This window comes from Salvia miltiorrhiza, chromosome 1 (assembly GCF_028751815.1).
Source record: "Salvia miltiorrhiza cultivar Shanhuang (shh) chromosome 1, IMPLAD_Smil_shh, whole genome shotgun sequence".
NCBI lineage: Eukaryota > Viridiplantae > Streptophyta > Magnoliopsida > Lamiales > Lamiaceae > Salvia > Salvia miltiorrhiza.
In genome coordinates, this window is record NC_080387.1 from 25336706 (window position 1) to 25354026 (window position 17321).

The 17321-nt window shown below is 36.9% G+C and overlaps 3 protein-coding genes and 1 long non-coding RNA gene across 6 annotated transcripts; 1 reads left to right on the forward strand and 3 right to left on the reverse strand.

Moving 5' to 3' along the window:
* Positions 1–1303: 1303 nt before the first annotated feature.
* LOC131005069 (uncharacterized) lies at positions 1304–2384 on the reverse strand. Its single transcript, XM_057931868.1, has 2 exons — positions 2178–2384; positions 1304–2098 (listed from the first exon to the last, which is right to left on the reverse strand). Exons 1-2 carry the CDS (start codon positions 2382–2384, stop codon positions 1304–1306), a joined length of 1002 nt encoding a protein of 333 aa, XP_057787851.1.
* A 4643-nt stretch (positions 2385–7027) lies between these two features.
* On the reverse strand, positions 7028–9001 carry LOC131006419 (uncharacterized). Of its 3 annotated transcripts, none has more exons than XR_009095522.1 (3): positions 8804–9001; positions 8487–8569; positions 7028–8030 (listed from the first exon to the last, which is right to left on the reverse strand). It is a non-coding gene; the product is annotated as an uncharacterized LOC131006419 (long non-coding RNA). The 3 variants fall into 3 exon arrangements; XR_009095521.1 differs by having other exon boundaries at positions 8487–8583; XR_009095520.1 differs by lacking the exon at positions 8804–9001 and having other exon boundaries at positions 8487–8797.
* Positions 9002–10984: 1983 nt separating this feature from the next.
* Positions 10985–13358, forward strand: LOC131006429 (pentatricopeptide repeat-containing protein At4g28010-like). Its single transcript, XM_057933598.1, has one exon. The coding sequence runs from the start codon at positions 11106–11108 to the stop codon at positions 13275–13277; it is 2172 nt and encodes a 723-aa protein (XP_057789581.1). The 5' UTR covers positions 10985–11105; the 3' UTR covers positions 13278–13358.
* Positions 13359–15975: 2617 nt separating this feature from the next.
* Positions 15976–17074, reverse strand: LOC131005074 (uncharacterized). The gene is made up of 2 exons (XM_057931881.1): positions 16865–17074; positions 15976–16548 (listed from the first exon to the last, which is right to left on the reverse strand). Exons 1-2 carry the CDS (start codon positions 17072–17074, stop codon positions 15976–15978), a joined length of 783 nt encoding a protein of 260 aa, XP_057787864.1.
* Between the last annotated feature and the right edge of the window lie 247 nt (positions 17075–17321).

A 17321-nucleotide genomic window follows, 5' to 3' on the forward strand; every position in this document is an offset into this window, starting at 1 on the left:
AGAAGATTTAATTAACTTAAACTAAAGCGCAAATAGCAATAAATCTAAACACGTAGGAAATATCAAATAATAAAGACAACTGATCCTAGGGTAGTAAATTCATTAACTAAATCTATGCAATTAATCTATCAATCCTATGTACCAGTTTAATCCAGCTATGATGAGAGATCACTTAATTAATCAATTACTCTCGCTAGAGCAGCAACGATCGTAGATTAGTAAATTATCTATCTCCGTTAGGTCTCAAGAAAATCTACTAACTCCCAATAGCTCCTAAGAATAGCTCCCTATGATCCACCTATCTCCGCTAGGTCTCAAGGTTAAAATCATATCATACATTCCTGAATCCGCTAAACAGTTATCTCCGCTAGGTCTCAAACCGAATAGCTAAACATGCAAACTATTGGCCAAATAATTCACAAGAAATTAAGCACCAGGAATTATGAATCATAAACTGGAAGGCACAAAAGTATTAACAAATAAATCACATAAATTCAATCAACTATTTACAAACCCTAGAATCAGCTAAAAGAAACTAGCCAGACATGCTAAAATAAAACATAAACATAATTAATAAGAAAGCAATTGGAAGAACTGAATTAAATAAAACTCTGAATAAAAAAAATTGTAGCGGCTTGAATCTTCAATCTTGTGGAAATCCAATCCAAGCTGTAAAAACTGGAAAGCAATAATAATCTAAAGCTATGAAACTGAGAAAATAAAGTTGGGAACTGAAAAAGGAACCCAAAATAGGTCAAAAGAAGACCTATTTATAGTGTCAGGGTAAAATACAGAGTTTGAGCTCGAAAATAACTTGGAAAATCATAAAAACGCGGAAGGAAACGGAAACACGCCTAAAAACGGCGACCCGTTCGGCGATCGCCGTCTGGGTCGCCGAAAAATGGCCAATTTCTTCATGGATTCGGCGACCGCCGAATTTTCCACCGGAGGCCAAAAATTGAAACAGGGAATTCGGCGACCTGGCCGGCGGTCGCCGTCTGGGTCGCCGAATTTTTACTGCTGCGCGCGACGTTTTTGTTTCAGCCATAACTTTCTCGTCCGAACTCCGATTTATGATCCGTTTGCGCTCACGAACTCGTATCGAGACGATCTACAACTTCTATTTCAGAACATTGTTCCAAATTCGAACTCAATAAATCTGCAAATTCCTTCAAAGTTCGAGTAAGAATCATGTTTCACAAGATAAAGCAGATTAAGCACAAAACAATCATCCAACACTCAATTTCCTATAAAATTAACATTATATGAATAATAAAAACCATGGAAATATGAGTGTTATCAGTTAGACACCCATGTGTGGAGTCTGCACATCCCCAAAAGTAGTCGGGCTACCAAACGGATCATGCTGCCACTGCGGGGTGTGCATACCATCACCAGTAGGATGTCCCACCTCTCGTGCAGGGGACTCGTGTGCAGGGGATCCGTGTGTAGGGGATCCGTGATGCGATGGGGCCTCTGAGGATACACACTGCGCCGGCTCGGACTCGGGCTCGGGCTCGCGTCTCCTCTCTGAGTGAGATCGTGGAGCAGGTCTGGGCACATGAACATCAGTGCTATGCGAGCATCGACAACGCATAACATCCAACTTCTCCTCGAACCAATTCTTAATCCTCGTGAATAGGCTCTCCTCCACATTCCTCGCTATCCGGCCCTCACTCTCGCGCATCATGTGCTGCATGCGCTGCCAATCCTGCTCGCTCCACTGTGATGGCGCAGGAGCACTACTCTCATCCCCGTACCTAGGCCTCGGGGCTCTGTGACTGTGAGACCTTCGACCAGAATCTACGGGGTGATCTCCCCCGCTCTGATCGTGATGGCTGCTGCTCGATGAGGTGTCCACTACTTGTCCTCTCGGGCGCTTGCCATGATCCTGCCTCGAACTGCGACGCCATTCGACATGCTCAATAGAAGGCTCGTTGTGGTCCCCACCACTATAGCGCGCACGAGCCTGCCTATGACCGAAGACTCCCGGACCTGCAAATTGAACCCCTAAATCATCATTGACGCCTGCCACCAATAGCCAGTAATGCGTCGTGGCCTCGTACTCATCGGGCCTCATCTCCCAAATCCCGTTGGCCTAGAATAAAAAATATGTAGTTAAACATTAATATTCATAAAATAAAATAATATTAACAAATAAACACGTAAATTATTACCTTTGTCTCAAATAAAGGTTGTAACTGTTCTATGTTGCTCTTCACGAACGTCCACCTCTTGAATCTAGGGTATATCCCCGCATTACATATGGCTACGGCTTTGGCTAAGTCGGGAATAACCTCAAGACCCCAAACGAATAGGGCCCAAGAAGAACCATAGAAGTGGTACTTGATTCTTTCAATTTTAACTACGATTTTCTTCAACATGTAGTTCAAGTAGGGCTGTAAACGAGCCGAGCCGAGCCGAATACTAGCAGGCTCGAGCTCGGCTCGTTTAAATATTCGGGTGTTCGAGCTCGGCTCGAGCTCGATTCGAGCTTTTATCTTGATGATCGAGCTTGGCTCGTCACCCACTTACTAAGCTCGAGCTCGATTCGAGTTCGGCTCGGGTGATGCTCGATAATGTCGAATTCAAAATCGAGCTCGAGCTCAGCTCGTTAGATGTTCGTATATATGATGTTCAAGCTCGAATTTGTTATAAATTTAAGAAAATCTTCTTAATTAATATGTTACTTGAGTTCGAGTTTGACTCGTTTAAGGCTCGTGTACTAACTCGATTGAAGGCTCGACTGAAGGTTCGTGAACAGGCTCGCGAACATGTTCGCGAACAATCGAATTCGAACATGTTCGCGAACTCAACGAGCCGAGCACTGTCAGGCTCGAGCTCGGCTCGATAAAATTTTTGAGCTCGAAATTAGGCTCGAGCTCGGCTCGTTTATTATCAAATCGAGCTCCGAACGAGCTTTTTTCGAGCCGAATCTCGAATAGCTTGCGAATAGCTCTGTTTATTTACAGCCCTAAGTTCAAGCACCTATACGCGCATGATCCCCAAAGAAATCTGGAAAAAGCCGTCAAGTCCTCCACTAAAGCCCAAGTCCAGGACTGCACGGGTCGTCGCAAGTCCACTCTCAAAACAAATGCGTGTAGCACCAACAAGTGGGCCACACAGAGGTAGAACTCGCTGTCGGAGTCCACCACTCGATGGACCGGGTCGAAATATTTATCGCTGAACGCCTGCACTGTCATATGCTGCCCGTGGCAAAATCGTTTAAATGCTACAGCCAGGCTCAGATCGTGCTCACCCAAAGTATCAAAAGGATCATCCCCAAAGGGCAATCCGAGTGAAATCTCTCGGAGTAAAGCAAACCCTCCTCCCGTTGATGTAGAACCACATGTCCTCATCCGTGTCGTCGGCTCTAATCTTAAGATGACGAGAGACAATATGGTGCAATGCAATGTTGCACTTCTGGCCCGGCGCCCAATCCAACAACATACCAAAGCACCCCTGCCTGAAAGTGTTCTCCAGTGCAACACCCCCAATGTCCTTTAGTCTCCCCGCTACTGTCGACAGGTACTTAATATTGTAGTACGTACTGATCTAAGTAGTTGGACGATTGATCGTCTCGGGCCTCGAATAAAGGACCTATTCAATACAAAAAAATAACTCAATTTACAAAACATAATTAATTAACAAACATCAACTAATAATAATGCATAATTAATTATTAAATCACTATAAACATGATACCCAGCGGCTACTGCTTAAAACAATTAATTACTGACGACTACTGGGTTAATTGTGGTTCTATAATTTTTATTAATATGTAATAAATTTTTAAATTCTGAATAACCTAAAAAAACGTTATTATTTTATGTAATACAGTAATAACCACCTAATGATCTAAATAAATGATTAAATATATCTAAATATGCTTCAACTAAATAAAAATTCTAACAACACTCAAACTATACTCAACTACACTATATCTAACACTGGAGAACATATATCTAAATAAAAAATCTATACACAATACAATACGAAATAAAAATTCTAAAAACACTCAACTACACTATATCTAACATATACGAAACATATAAATAAATCTAACATATACGAAATAAAAATTAAATACTATATATCTAAATCAAAATTCAATGCTATACAAAACATATAAAAATTCGAAACATATAAATAAATCTAACATATACGAAATAAAAAATAAATACTATATATCTAAATCAAAATTCAATACTATACAAAACATATAAAAATTCAATACTATATCTAAATCAAAATCTAACATATACAAAACAAATAACAAATAAACCCATCTAACATATACACCGATGTATTCACTAAACATATACCAAATAATACTTTAAAATGTAGTATACTTACTTGGTTTGAAGAAGAAGCCATGGCGTGAATGGTTTTGAAGAAGAACAAACAATAGCCGTGAATTGTCCCAAAAACACTTCAAATTTCATAACACAATATTAGAAGTTAGAACATGACTATTGTTTTCGACAAAAAATTGCATAGAAAAACACGATACCTTACCTTGTCGGCGAAAATGGTGTCTATTCCTTTCTCCCTCAATTGTCGTCTATTCCTTCCTCTCTCTCTCTCAAATTGTAGCCGTTTCCTTTGATAGTGCGGCTTCATGAGACCCCAACACCCTAATTTAACATAAAATATAGTGTTAATGGGCCATACCCAATTTAGGCCTTATCAAATCTTCATTTTGTGGTAAAAGAAATTCTACAAAAGTCGTGCCCGCTCAATTCATGCTTCCAAATTCCAATACCCGTGAATTTGCTGCAAAGCCTATAGATTCCCACTAGGGATGGCAACGGGCCGAATCTGGATCGGATCTCATCAATACCAGATCCAGATCCGCGGATCTGAAAATTTTGGATCCAGATCCAGATCCGTCAGATCCACGGATCTACGGGTCCAGATCCATGGACCTACTATTTTTAAATTAAATTAAAAAAAAGTAACAAAATCAACATTTAATTTTCATCATGAAAAATATTGCACAAAATACATTCATGCTATACAAAGATAAAAATAAATTTTTAGTTCTTAGTTCTAATTCTAAATGATAGCGTATTGTTTATAATTTTTAATATATTTAATATTATTAATAAAATAAATATAAAATATAAAATATATATATTAAATAAAACGGATCCATGGGTCGGATCTGGGTCGGATTCGGATCTAAAATTTTCAGATTCAGATCCAGATCCGTTTTTAAAATTGAGATCCAGATCCGTCGGATCCAAAAAATTGAGATCCAGACCCTGAAAAACGGATCTGGATCTATGGATCTAGATCGGGTCCAAGATCCACTGTCATCCCTAATTCCCACCCTATAAAGCTTCCCCCTAGCCGTTTGAATTGTCCAATCACGCATGACTTAGACTTAGGTCTTCAAATTTGAAAAAAATACAACAAACATTAATATGAAGTCAAATAAATAAAATTTATGTATATTGTGATATAAAAAACAATTATGAATGAAATGGTATACGAAGCCGCCAGTAAAAATTTGCCGCTGGCTGTAGCCGCTAAGGGTTTCTTACACGCGACTACTGCTTTCGGATACTAATTTCTGGCGGCTACGTAGGTGGTAAGCTATCTAATGTTTTATTGTTTCATAATATATGAGTTTAGAATTTTTTTTATCCAACATTTTCTATTATTTTATGTGTTACGCTATATTAATTCATGTTAAATGAAATAAAATCAAAAAATTGAGACTTATTACCCCACTATAATCCAAATTTGTCAATCTCCTTCTCTATTATGTATTTCTACTTCAGAAAATATATTTTAAAAAAATAAATACAAAATGAGGATACGTTTGTGTATAATAAAACAGTAATAAGAGGGCTGAAAATTTCAAATTTAAGTATATTGTGAATCAAAAACAAATTCTGCACCTAATGGATAAAATAGCCGCCAGTAAAACATAACCGCTCACAATAGCCGTCGGGATAAAACACCCGCGGCTATTGTGAGCGGCTATGGTTTACAGGCGGCTATTTTATGAATTAGGTTCAGAATTTTTTTGTGATTCCAAATATACTTAAATTAGAATTTTTAGGCCCTCGTATTACTATTTTATTATACACAAACGTATCTTCATTATTTTCAAACTTAGGGCATTTTAGGCTTACAAGGTCACGTGGCTTTACAATAATTGCACATTTATCAGATTTTGTGCATTTTTAACTACCTATCTTACACATTTTCTTACACAATTGTACTTGTGTAAGAAAAGTGTAAGAACTTTTACAAAAATTCATGCAAACCTATCAACATCAATTGTGTTTTGTAAGATATATATTATATAGGTGGGTATTTTTCATAGACATCTTATGAAAGTGGGTACTTCATAGACACACACACACACACACACACACATATATATATATATATATATATATATATATATATATATATATATATATATATATATATATATATATATATATATATATGGGAGAGCTACAGTAAAAACACTTCTTAAAATATAAATATAAACGTTTTTTAATGTACGAATTTTATTCAATAGGGTTACGAATTCATCTAACATGGTTACGAATTGCGAAAAATAAATTTTTGCTACCTTTGGGATTCGAACCCGGGACCACGAATTCATCCAACATGGTTACGAATCTAAGGGCTGAAAATCATTTATATTTTATACACTTAAGAGTGTTTTTATTCTAGCCCTCCCCTATATATATATATATATATATATATATATATATATATATATATATATATATATATCTTACAATTAATCCTAATTAATTTAATATTTACAAGTATAATATTGAAGTGGAGACATATGTAATCAGTCAAATGTAATGGCCGTTTTTTTATTATTGTTTCTTCCATTTAATTTTTCCGATGACTGGATTCTAATGTGTGAAATTTAAAAATTAAAATTTTTAAAAATTCTCTCTCCTCTCTCATCTTTGTTTTTGAATAAATCTATTTTTTTTAACTTATTATTGTTGGGAAAAAAGAATTCTAGCCACACATAGACATATGAACTAGAATCAATATCTCAATAAAATAGAAAAATATTCAACAATAAAACCGTAGTAAAATCGAGATTCTTCAGTTCTTGCTCTGGCTCCGTCCTCCGTCTCTCACAGCTCTTAGGAAAAATAAAATATGATTAAAAAACCATTTTCAATATGTTTTTGGGGAGTATTTATATGCCATAGGACTCAAAATATAGGTCAAAACCGTGTAGGATCGAAAAATAGATGAAATAACTCCAAAATCGCGCAAAATCTAAGCTGGCACGCGGCCCAAGGCGCGGCCGCGCGCCCAGCCCGCATGGCGAAACAGAAAATTCGTCGGACTCCTGATAGCTTTGCGCAGTGATTTTTTTTGCTCGTTCTCTCTCCTCTGAACTCCGATTTACGATTCATTTGCGCTAACGAACTCCTCTCGAGATGAACTACAACTTGTATTTTATCCAATTCTTCCAAATTTTGCTTCATTATTTCTGAAAATTCGTTCAAACAACAAGCAAGTGACAAGTTCTTGACCATAAACCAATATAAGCTCAAATAAACCATCAAACACACAAAATCCTCATAACTAAACATCAAATATGAAACACCAAGAGGTTAAAATGCATGTTTATAAGTTAACCGCCCAAAACCCGTGATTTTTGCCTGAAAGATCGCGCCGGTCCGCGCCTAGCCTGCTGCCTCGTCTGCCATAAAGGGAACCGACGGTTAACCGCGGGCCGAGACCGGCGATTAATCGTCGGTTCTCGGTTCTGAAAAGTTGGTCCCGTAAATGGACCACCCCTTCTGTCGGTTCCAATTTCGGTTTAGGCGTGTGGTCAACGGGCCAAGCCAAAACCGTTGACCCCGGGCTGGTTCGGGCCGAAACTGTTGGGTCCGGTTTGAACTGGACATCACTAAGTTGGAGTAATTGCAGATGTAAAATCTCTTGTATAAACAGGTTAACTGCAACATTTCTATAACTAGAACTCGACATCTCTTCTCTGAGTGATTTCAATATGATTTTATCTGCATTATAATGGGAAACGATTCACCAAAAAAAATTCACACCAAACCACTCACATGTGCTCTATTAAAACTTTACAAATAGAGTTACAACTGCGAATCTACATGGTGTTGTTCTATGAGATGGTGCCTTACTTAAGGCAAAGGAAAATTAAATGATGTCAAAAATGGATTGTTTTGGCAGACATGAAATTTTTCCAGTTGCACACCCCCTAAAGTTTTCATTATGTGCATTAACAGATATGTAGATTAGATGAATAGAAAATCGACATATGTCCGATTTAAAAACTCTTCATCATTCACCACAACATGATATATACACATTTTTGAAAAGAACATTTACAACATAAGAATGCATGATTCACACAAACACCAGCGGATGCACACATTCACATGAGCGACAATATCATCAAATGAGAAACGGAAGTATATCCACGTATGTATATCAACCAATTATACCTCATACTTGCCCATTAAAATTGGATATCTTTGGAGAAGCAGCCAAAGAATTTCGAGAACAGTCCCTAGAAGCAGCTTGATACCTTCAAAATTGGGTCTCGATATTCAAATAAAAATTCAATTAGTTTCGATAAAACAATGTTGTTAGAGCAATGAGATGAATTTTAATTCGAGATTCCACAAAATGTAGTGCACACGAAAAAACCCTAGAAACTTCTCGAGGATTGGAGTGCGCATGATAGAAATTTGTACCTTCTTCAGATTTCTCGCAGTAAGAGATACATATAAGAAATATGACAGCCAAAAAATAATTTTACCTTGTTCAGATTTCAGGACGAACAATATTCTTCAAACCGGACATCGACGAGCTCACTCTAGAATAATGCATTCTTCACCCAACCTAAAAATATTTTAATTGGAATTGTGGATAAAATTGTAACCTAACAATATAACTAGGAACACTGTAGCCGTTCTGAATCTGTATCTGAGGTCGAGCTGCGGTTCTGCATTTAATGTTACTCCTTCCGTCTAATATTAATGACTCGTTTCTTTTAGGCACAAGTATTTAGGAAAGTTAAATTAGGGAGAAAAAAAAAAGAAAGTTTACATGTTTAAGTGAGTTTTAAATTTAATTAGGAGACACCTCCTCAATTAACAACACACATCAACAAATTCAAATAAAAAATCCGAAACCGAATAACCGAACCGATCCAAACCGGAATTTTAAAATATGGTTTGGTTTTTTCGGTTTTTCGGTTTGGTTCGGTTTTTTTTTCATAAAATTTTGGTTTTTCGGTTCGGTTCGGTTCGGATTTTTTAAAACCGAACAAAACCGAAAAACCGAATTATATTTATAATATATATATATATAAATATATATATATAATATTTTAATTATAATTTTATAATATCTAACTTCTAATATTTTTTTAATTTTATAGTTGTTTTTTTTGGAATTTTCGGGGTTTTTTTTTCCCGAAAATTTCAGTTTTTTCGGGTTTTTTTTTCGAAAATTTCAGTTTTCTTCGGATTAATTCGGTTTTTCGGTTTGGTTCGGTTTTTTTTAAAACCGAACTAAAATATGGTTTGGTTTGGTTTTAGCAAAAACCGAACCATATAACCGAATGCTCACCCCTAGAAAGGACAACTAAGAGCAGAGATTGGGAGTGAATCGGTAGAGTTAGAAATTAGGGTTCAATTTAAGCTTTAATAATATTTTAATTAAGTTACTAATCCACCCTTAGTTATGACTCAAAAAGGAAATGAGCCATATTACACGAGACAATCCAAAAAAGAATACGAGCCAACAATATTGGGATGAAAGGAGTATTTATCCAGCCTACTAAACAACTAAAAAGTCCAAGATACCTACCTAATATGGTCATATCATACCTATCAAACAAGTTTTTAGAATTCAACTCTTTCATCCAATTTTAAGGTATTATTATATAATTTTTTTGTTTAAATTAAAAGAATTGTATAGTGCATATAATATATTTGATTCAATGAATAATTCATTTGTAAATTACATTTTTTGCATGTTTAATATGAAAATTTGTTTATGTTTGTGAATAGTTTAGTTTTAAAGAAATAAAAATTTGTCCAAAGATAAATAAATAATTACATAATTTTATTATATATTTTTGAACAATATTTTAAAATATATTCTCTTTGTTCCATAAAAACATGCATAGTATGTGATGACACGAGTTTTAAGAAATCTTAAAAAAGTAGTGTGAGTGGAGAAATGGTTCCACAGTGACTGTGATGTTTAGTGGGAGAATTATTACTATAAATAGATTATGCATATTTTTATGGGACGAACCAAAAAAAATTATGCATATTTTTATGGGACGGATCGAGTATTATTTTTAAAATTATATTATTTTTTACATTCATGTTTATGAAAATATTTTTCCAACCCTAATTTAAAAGTTGTGGATCCTCCCGCCGTTGCTAGTGCTCGGTCACTGTCGCCCGTCGGTCTCCAATGCACCATACCGCCGCCCCCAGACCAGCCAGCCGCTAGGTATTTTAGGGTTTAGAATCTCGAATACAATTTAAACTAGGTTTAGGGTTGTCGTCTATCGACCCGTTACGGCAATAGAAAAAAGAGGCACTCTTCCGTGCAACCGGTTGCACCGTGCAACTAGTTTCTAAATGACACTACTTCAATATACAAATGACACTTGAAGATCTTCAAGTGTCATTTGTATGTTGAAGTAGCGTCATTGAAAAATGTTCAAGTATCATTTCCCGAATGAAGTAGTGTCATTCTAGAAACCAGTTGCACGGTATTTGTGTAGAAAAAATAGTGTAAATTTGCAACATCTGATTTCTCGGTGAAAATTGTTCTCGAATAAAAATTGATTCTTATTTGTTAATTAGGAATTTAGGATTATTTTTTGCTTTTAAAGGATTTATGATTTATGGTTTAATGTTGACTATATATAGACTTGAGGTTGCTTCAGTGATCAGTCAGGTCAGATTGCCTGATAGTCAGGGTGTGCAGAAGAAAGTAGCGATGGGAATTTCGATAGAGGTGGGGCTTGCCTCCTTCCTCTCGTTAGAATATCTTCTTCCTTATTCAGAAGATGGTGAATCCGTGTGGAATTAGGCATGGCGTTGTCAATGATGCGAAAGAACCTGTTTTTGAACCCACAAAATCTCATACGCATCAATCATTTCGCTACAAACCCACTCGTAAACCCTAATTGCACCAAACTCCAAGAGTTAGACCGGGTGGAAACCAAAATCACATCTCTATGTCAAAAACCCAATTCAATCGTAAATTTGCAGAATGCGTGTTCTCTGTTTGAGCAATCTGTGAAAACCGGTCTCGTTCCATCGGGGCCTTCCAGCGATCTTCTTTTGCAAACCCTTGTCAAGAACAAGGAGCACAGATTGGCTTTCCGTATTTATAAGAAGATGGTGTGTGCTGGGGCTTTGCCGCGATATTTGTCGTTATCGTCTTTGGTTGAGTGCTTGGTGCATTTCTCCGTGCCCCAATTGGCTCTGGGAGCAATTGGGTTGATGTTGAAGCAAGGGTACACCGTTAACCTATATATTGCCAATGTCTTGTTGAATGGCCTTTGTTGTAATGGATTTGTGGTCGATGCTGAGGAGTTCTTAGGTAAGATGGATAGGAATTATGTGTCTCCAGATAGAGTTAGTTTCAATACTTTGATAAAAGGGCTGTGCCGGGAGAAGAGATTAGACGAAGCTATGAGTGTGAAAAGAATAATGGAGTCTGCAAATATTGCTCCCAATTTGATCACATATAACATTCTCATGGATGCTCATTTTGTGAAGGATCGTGTGGATGGAGCAATGAGGTTGTTGGAAGAGATGAGGACAACAGGGTTGGAACCCGATGTTTTCTTCTACGACACACTTATAAATGGCTTTTGTAGTAAAGGAGATGTTAGTAGAGCGAGGGAGATTTTAAATGAGATGTTGGATAAAGGAATTTCTCCGGATAGAGTTTCTTACACTTGCTTGATGCGTGGTTTCTGCCAGAAGGGGAATCTTAAAGAAGTGAAGCGCTTGTTCAATGCAATGTTGAAAAATGGCATCCGTCCTGATGCTGTTACGTTTGCAGGTATAATTGGCGGGCTTTGCCAAGTTGGGATGGTGGAGAGAGCAGTGGAGATGTTCAATTTCATGTTGGACAAGGGAGAGGAGCCCACTAATACAATATATAACATTCTAATTGATGGATTGTGCAAGGCAGGACTTTTCGATGATGCTTTCAAGATTCTGGAAGTGATGTTGGAGAAGCAAAAGAATCCTGATATTGTAACTTACAATATTGTATTAAGAGGCCTCTGTGAAGTTGGGAAGGTTGATGCCGCCGTGAAACTTTATGATTCTATGGTATCAAACACAAACCACGTCGAGCCTGATTATCGGACTATTTGTACCCTAGTCAATGGGCTGTGCAGGGAAGGTCATCTTGGAAAGGCAGAACAGATTATTCGTGAAATGGTTAAACAAAAGAAGTCGACTGACGTTGCACCATACACCGTGCTGATTGGAGCTTATCTGAAGGAAGGAAAGGTTAAGAAAGCGCTGAATACTTGGAAGGCTATTCCACGGTTAGGGTTCATTCCTGATTCAAGGTCTTATAGTGCTTTTATAAATGGTTTATGCAAATGTAGCTGTATGAACATTGCAAAAGGTATCTTTAACAGAATGAGGACCTCGGGTCCTAGTCCTACCGCGTTTGACTACAACGTGTTGATGGCCGCCTTATGTAGGGAGGGTAGTTTGGAGCAAGCTGGAGCTTTGTTCACAGATATGGTCAGTGGCAGTTGTGAACCGGATGTTGTCTCGTTCAACATAATGATCGAGTCCACCATAAAAGCAGGGGATATTCAGTCTGCCAATGAGCTAGTGGTTGATATGCAGCGCAGGGGTCTGCGACCTGATGCTCTGAGCTTTTCAGTTTTGATTAATAGCTATTCGAAATTGGGAATGATGGGAGAGGCCAAAGATATGCTTGAAAAGATGAAAGCTGCTGGCTTCCGGCCACATTCTGTTGTTTATGATTCTTTGCTCAAGGGCTTGAGAGCAGAGGGCAATGCAGAAGAGATAATCAATTTGGTTGGGAAAATGGAGGAAGCAGGTGTTGCTCTTGATGATGAGCTGACTTCTACTATCTTGACGTGCATATGTGATTTACCCGAAGGCCATTATATTGCGGATCTTCTACCGAGTTTTAGTCGAGAGAAGGTCGATGATAGTAGCATCCCATGCGACGAGTTGCTAAGGAGACTCCAAGCTCACTAGTTTAGAATACAAAGGCTATATCTATGTTTTCTGATCTTTGTTATAAGGTTGCCTGATTTTGGGAGAAATATTTTGTATTCATTTATCATCTTAAAGCATGTTCATTGTTAATCATATGAAGAGTAATTGAGAATTTAATCGTTCTCACCTTTTGAGAAAAGGAGAGAGGAAAGACTCATGAGCAGTGTCGTTTGTGCGGATGCCTTCAATTTTGGATGCTATTCTTCTAAAGTCTAACCTCTTGGATTCAAATGATAAATAATCACAATGGTTACAAGCTGGACATGTGTGATTAACACAAGTAATCAAGTGGACCTTTTTTATTTGCACCGTGATTCGGTATCTTTTCTCTAGTAACTAAAATCCTTTGACCTACTATTTTATTATAGGGTGTTGGCCTGTAAATACATAATTTTTTTTATTTTTTTTCTGAAATTTGATACTCCATTCACCCCATAAAAATATGCATAGCATGAGACGATACGAATTTTAAGAAATTTTGTAAAGTGTAATATGGTTGTATGAGTGGAGAAAGTGTCCCACAATAATTGTGATGTTTAGTGGAATAATTATTACTATAAATGAACTATGCATATTTTTATAGGACGAACAAAAAAGAAAATTCTATAAAGTCATACTATTAAATTTTAGAAGTCGATTTTCTTCTTTTTTTTTTTTTTGGCATATGAATACCCCTTATAAATAAGGGTGCGTTCACTTTGATGGATGGAAAAAGGAGGGATAACAAAAAATTATGTCTTTAAATGTCTCATTTCTTATCTCACATTTTACACAAAAGAGAAGTTCACCATTTTTTCTTCCTTGAAGTGAAAATAAGGAAGAAAAAATGGTGAACTTCTCTTTTGCGTAAAATATGGGATAAGAAAGAAGATATTTAAAGACATAAATTTTTATCATCCATCCATTTAAAAGGATAAAAAGCAAACACGCCCTTATAATTTTACATTTTTGGTTTCGATCATATGATTAATTAGGGAGGCATATTTTGGTGCATCTGAATGTAGGAATTAGAGCATCCGCAACGCTCTACTCGATGGCTTACTCGAGTAGAGCGTTGCCATCGTGTATGGGCATTGCGGGGGGGGGGGGTCTACTCGAGCATTACTCGAGTGCTCGTGTAGCACTCGAGCGGCGCATGCTGTGCACGTGCCTCAATTAAAAAAATATATATATTTCAATGGCTTTTTTGATTTTTTTTCCAACGGCTCTTTTAGCCTTTTGACAACTTTTTTTTTATTTTTTATTTTTTTTTCTCTTCTTTTCTCTTTATAAATAATACTTCTCCCTCCCTCATTCATCACAACTCACTCCTTCTTCATCCTTCAATTTTTCTTGCAAAATATCATCTTTGTTCTTCCAAAAATGGCGTCACCCCAACATGATTCTTCACCTGATTCCGACGAAGTAGCTGAAAGGTTCATGGAGTTGGTAGAGTTGCTGAAAGATTCCAACTCGATGGGGAATCATTTGAAGTCCGGCGCGCAATTGGTACGTAGAGCACCTTAAGGACATCATGTTGTGTTGCATCATTCTCCACAATATGATTGTGGAGCACGAAGGTGAAGCGGCTCTCAACTGGAGAGATGATGACGGGGCGTCTAGCAGTGCATCGACGGAGAGTGCTGGACAAACACCGATGTCTTTCGAGGAATATGTGCGAAGGGATACAATTCTCCGAGATAGACATCTACATGCTCAGCTCCGAAATGATTTGATGGAGCACCTTTGGGCACGTTTCGGACCTCTAGGACCAGAGTAGTTAATTTTTAGAAATTATTTTTATTTTATTAAAGTTTTATGTAATATTTAGAATTTTAAAATTGATGCAATTTAAATTTGAAATAAATTGTGTTATTTAAATTTGAGCAATTAAATTTAAATGAAAAACATAAAAATCAAAACTAATGTTATCAAGTAGGCTATCAAGTAACTCCAATGCAGCACTACTTACTCAATGTGATCCCCCACTATCAAGTAAGCTCATTGCGGATGCTATTAGAATATATTCGTTTTAAAATTTTGATAATGATTAACAAATTTTAATTAAATATTATAAAAGTTTGATTAGATGGTTGCAGTGTACATCTAAAATGTAATTTCCTCTTATTTTAAACTGCTGTTCTAGCATTATGCATTCAAATTAAGCAAAAAAAAAATTCTGCCAAAAGTTATTTTTAATGAATTATGAATTTATATAATATATAAAAAAATAAATATAAATTTTAAATTTATGTTTGTGACAAGATCTATAATATGATATGACAATCATCAAACATGAATTTAAAACGAATAAGTGATGAAAAATTTAAAATATTTATTTTCTATTCCTTTGTTATTTTTTTCTCTCTCCTTCCTATTAATGTTCAACATACGATTTTTTTTCTTTTTATTTTTTATATGGGTTAATTGCATGAAAATACACGAACTTTAGTCACTTTTTCATTCTGCACACCGACTTTAGAATTTACATTTTAAACCATGAACTTTACATTCGTTCCATTTTTTCCTTAAAATTCACCTCCGGCCATCGAAAATCTGAGGTGGCGCCTTTTGGCGCCACGCGTATGTGACACGTCATTAATGTGTGCTGACGTGTCTTTAATTTAATTCTCTCTCTAATACTCTCTCTCTCTATCTACTTTTCTCTCTTTTTCATTTCTCTCTCTCTTTCTAATATTCACCTCCGTCCCCGCGCTTCCCTCGTCCCACGCAGCTCGAGACCCGCCTCCACGTCGCCATAGACGACGTCAAAGAAGCAAATAAACTTCGTTTGGTTCTGAGAAAGATCGGTATAATATCCCTCTCCGACGTCCATACCTTCTTCCCGGGCGAGGCACTCGACTGCTCGCTGCACATCCTCGCCACTAGCTTTACTCGTATCCAACAGGTTGCAATCCACCTCGATCATACCTTTACCGTGAGCAAGAGCCATAGACTGCACGGATGGAAGCCCGCCGTCTTTGCCGCTGATTCTCTTTGCTATTCTCCGAACAACAGCCATGTCAGTCAAGAATATTGGGACGTTGTAGTTTTCGACCCACTGTGTGGCTCCAACGACAACGACCCCTTTCCTCGGAACAGCACGAGGAGGGCCCTCATCGGGTTTCGGCTGCAGAGTTTCGGATTGGAGGCTGCCTACCCACTGATTTCCATCTACATTCCGCTTGAAGTAGCCGAGCTCCCTCCTGATTGTGTCGAGCGACCTCCCCTCACCGTGTGCAGCTCCGTACAAGAAGGTAGCAACTGCAGGCTATGGATAAGATCATTAACAAAAGATAAAAGTTGACGAAGAAACAAAAAGATGATAGATTAAGAGATATCATCTCTGGTAAAAAGTTAATTATTTTAGCAACTTCACAAAAAAGATTATTAAAAAGTTCATTCCATCAAAAGAGAGTAAAAACACACGTTGTAACAACAATATGAACACCATTTATAATCAACCAAAAAAATAAGAATGACAAAAATTGTCTCTTCAAGTGTACAATATCTTTCCCTATCGACTCTAGCAAGAACTATCTACAACGTGAAATTACACAGCCTTACATAATCGCGAGTTTCATAACTTTGAGCCAAATTTCACTACCAATACCAATTTTACCAATTCTTTGAACAGTGAGCAAATTCCCTACTATCTCAATAGATGCTATTTTGATGCTCCATTTTGTTCGTGACACAATTATGTAGTCATCCTCTATCGAGCATCTCACTTCTAAACGATTTCCCTTACTCTTAATCACAGACTTCATCACACACTTAACAATCTTGCTAGCCATTCTTAAAGCTCAAGCAGAAACAGAAAAATGTAACCATTTCATGGATTCTAGCGTCTGCACTAACTCTCAACGAAAACCCTTTAAATCAACGTCGCCGTAATATTAAAAATAGTACACATGCATGCACAATAATCTTCTAGTGGTTCAGATAATCTAATGGCTAACTTCTTTTAGCATACAGTCTAAATCCAGATCCCAAATTTCATGTCAGTAGCAAATAAACTTCTTTCGTAGTTTGGAATATGAT

What these genes read in the sequence shown, in the direction of transcription:
- LOC131005069 (XM_057931868.1), bottom strand. Translation starts at nt 2,384, where the DNA reads ATGTTGAAGAAAATCGTAGTTAAAATTGAAAGAATCAAGTACCACTTC. An exon ending in AACCTTTATTTGAGACAAAG is followed by an intron (nt 2,099 to 2,177) that starts GTAATAATTTAC and finishes TTTTTATTCTAG; the next exon opens with GCCAACGGGATTTGGGAGAT.
- LOC131006429 (XM_057933598.1), top strand. Translation starts at nt 11,106, where the DNA reads ATGGCGTTGTCAATGATGCGAAAGAACCTGTTTTTGAACCCACAAAAT.
- LOC131005074 (XM_057931881.1), bottom strand. Translation starts at nt 17,074, where the DNA reads ATGGCTAGCAAGATTGTTAAGTGTGTGATGAAGTCTGTGATTAAGAGT. An exon ending in GTAGTGAAATTTGGCTCAAA is followed by an intron (nt 16,549 to 16,864) that starts GTTATGAAACTC and finishes TCTTATCCATAG; the next exon opens with CCTGCAGTTGCTACCTTCTT.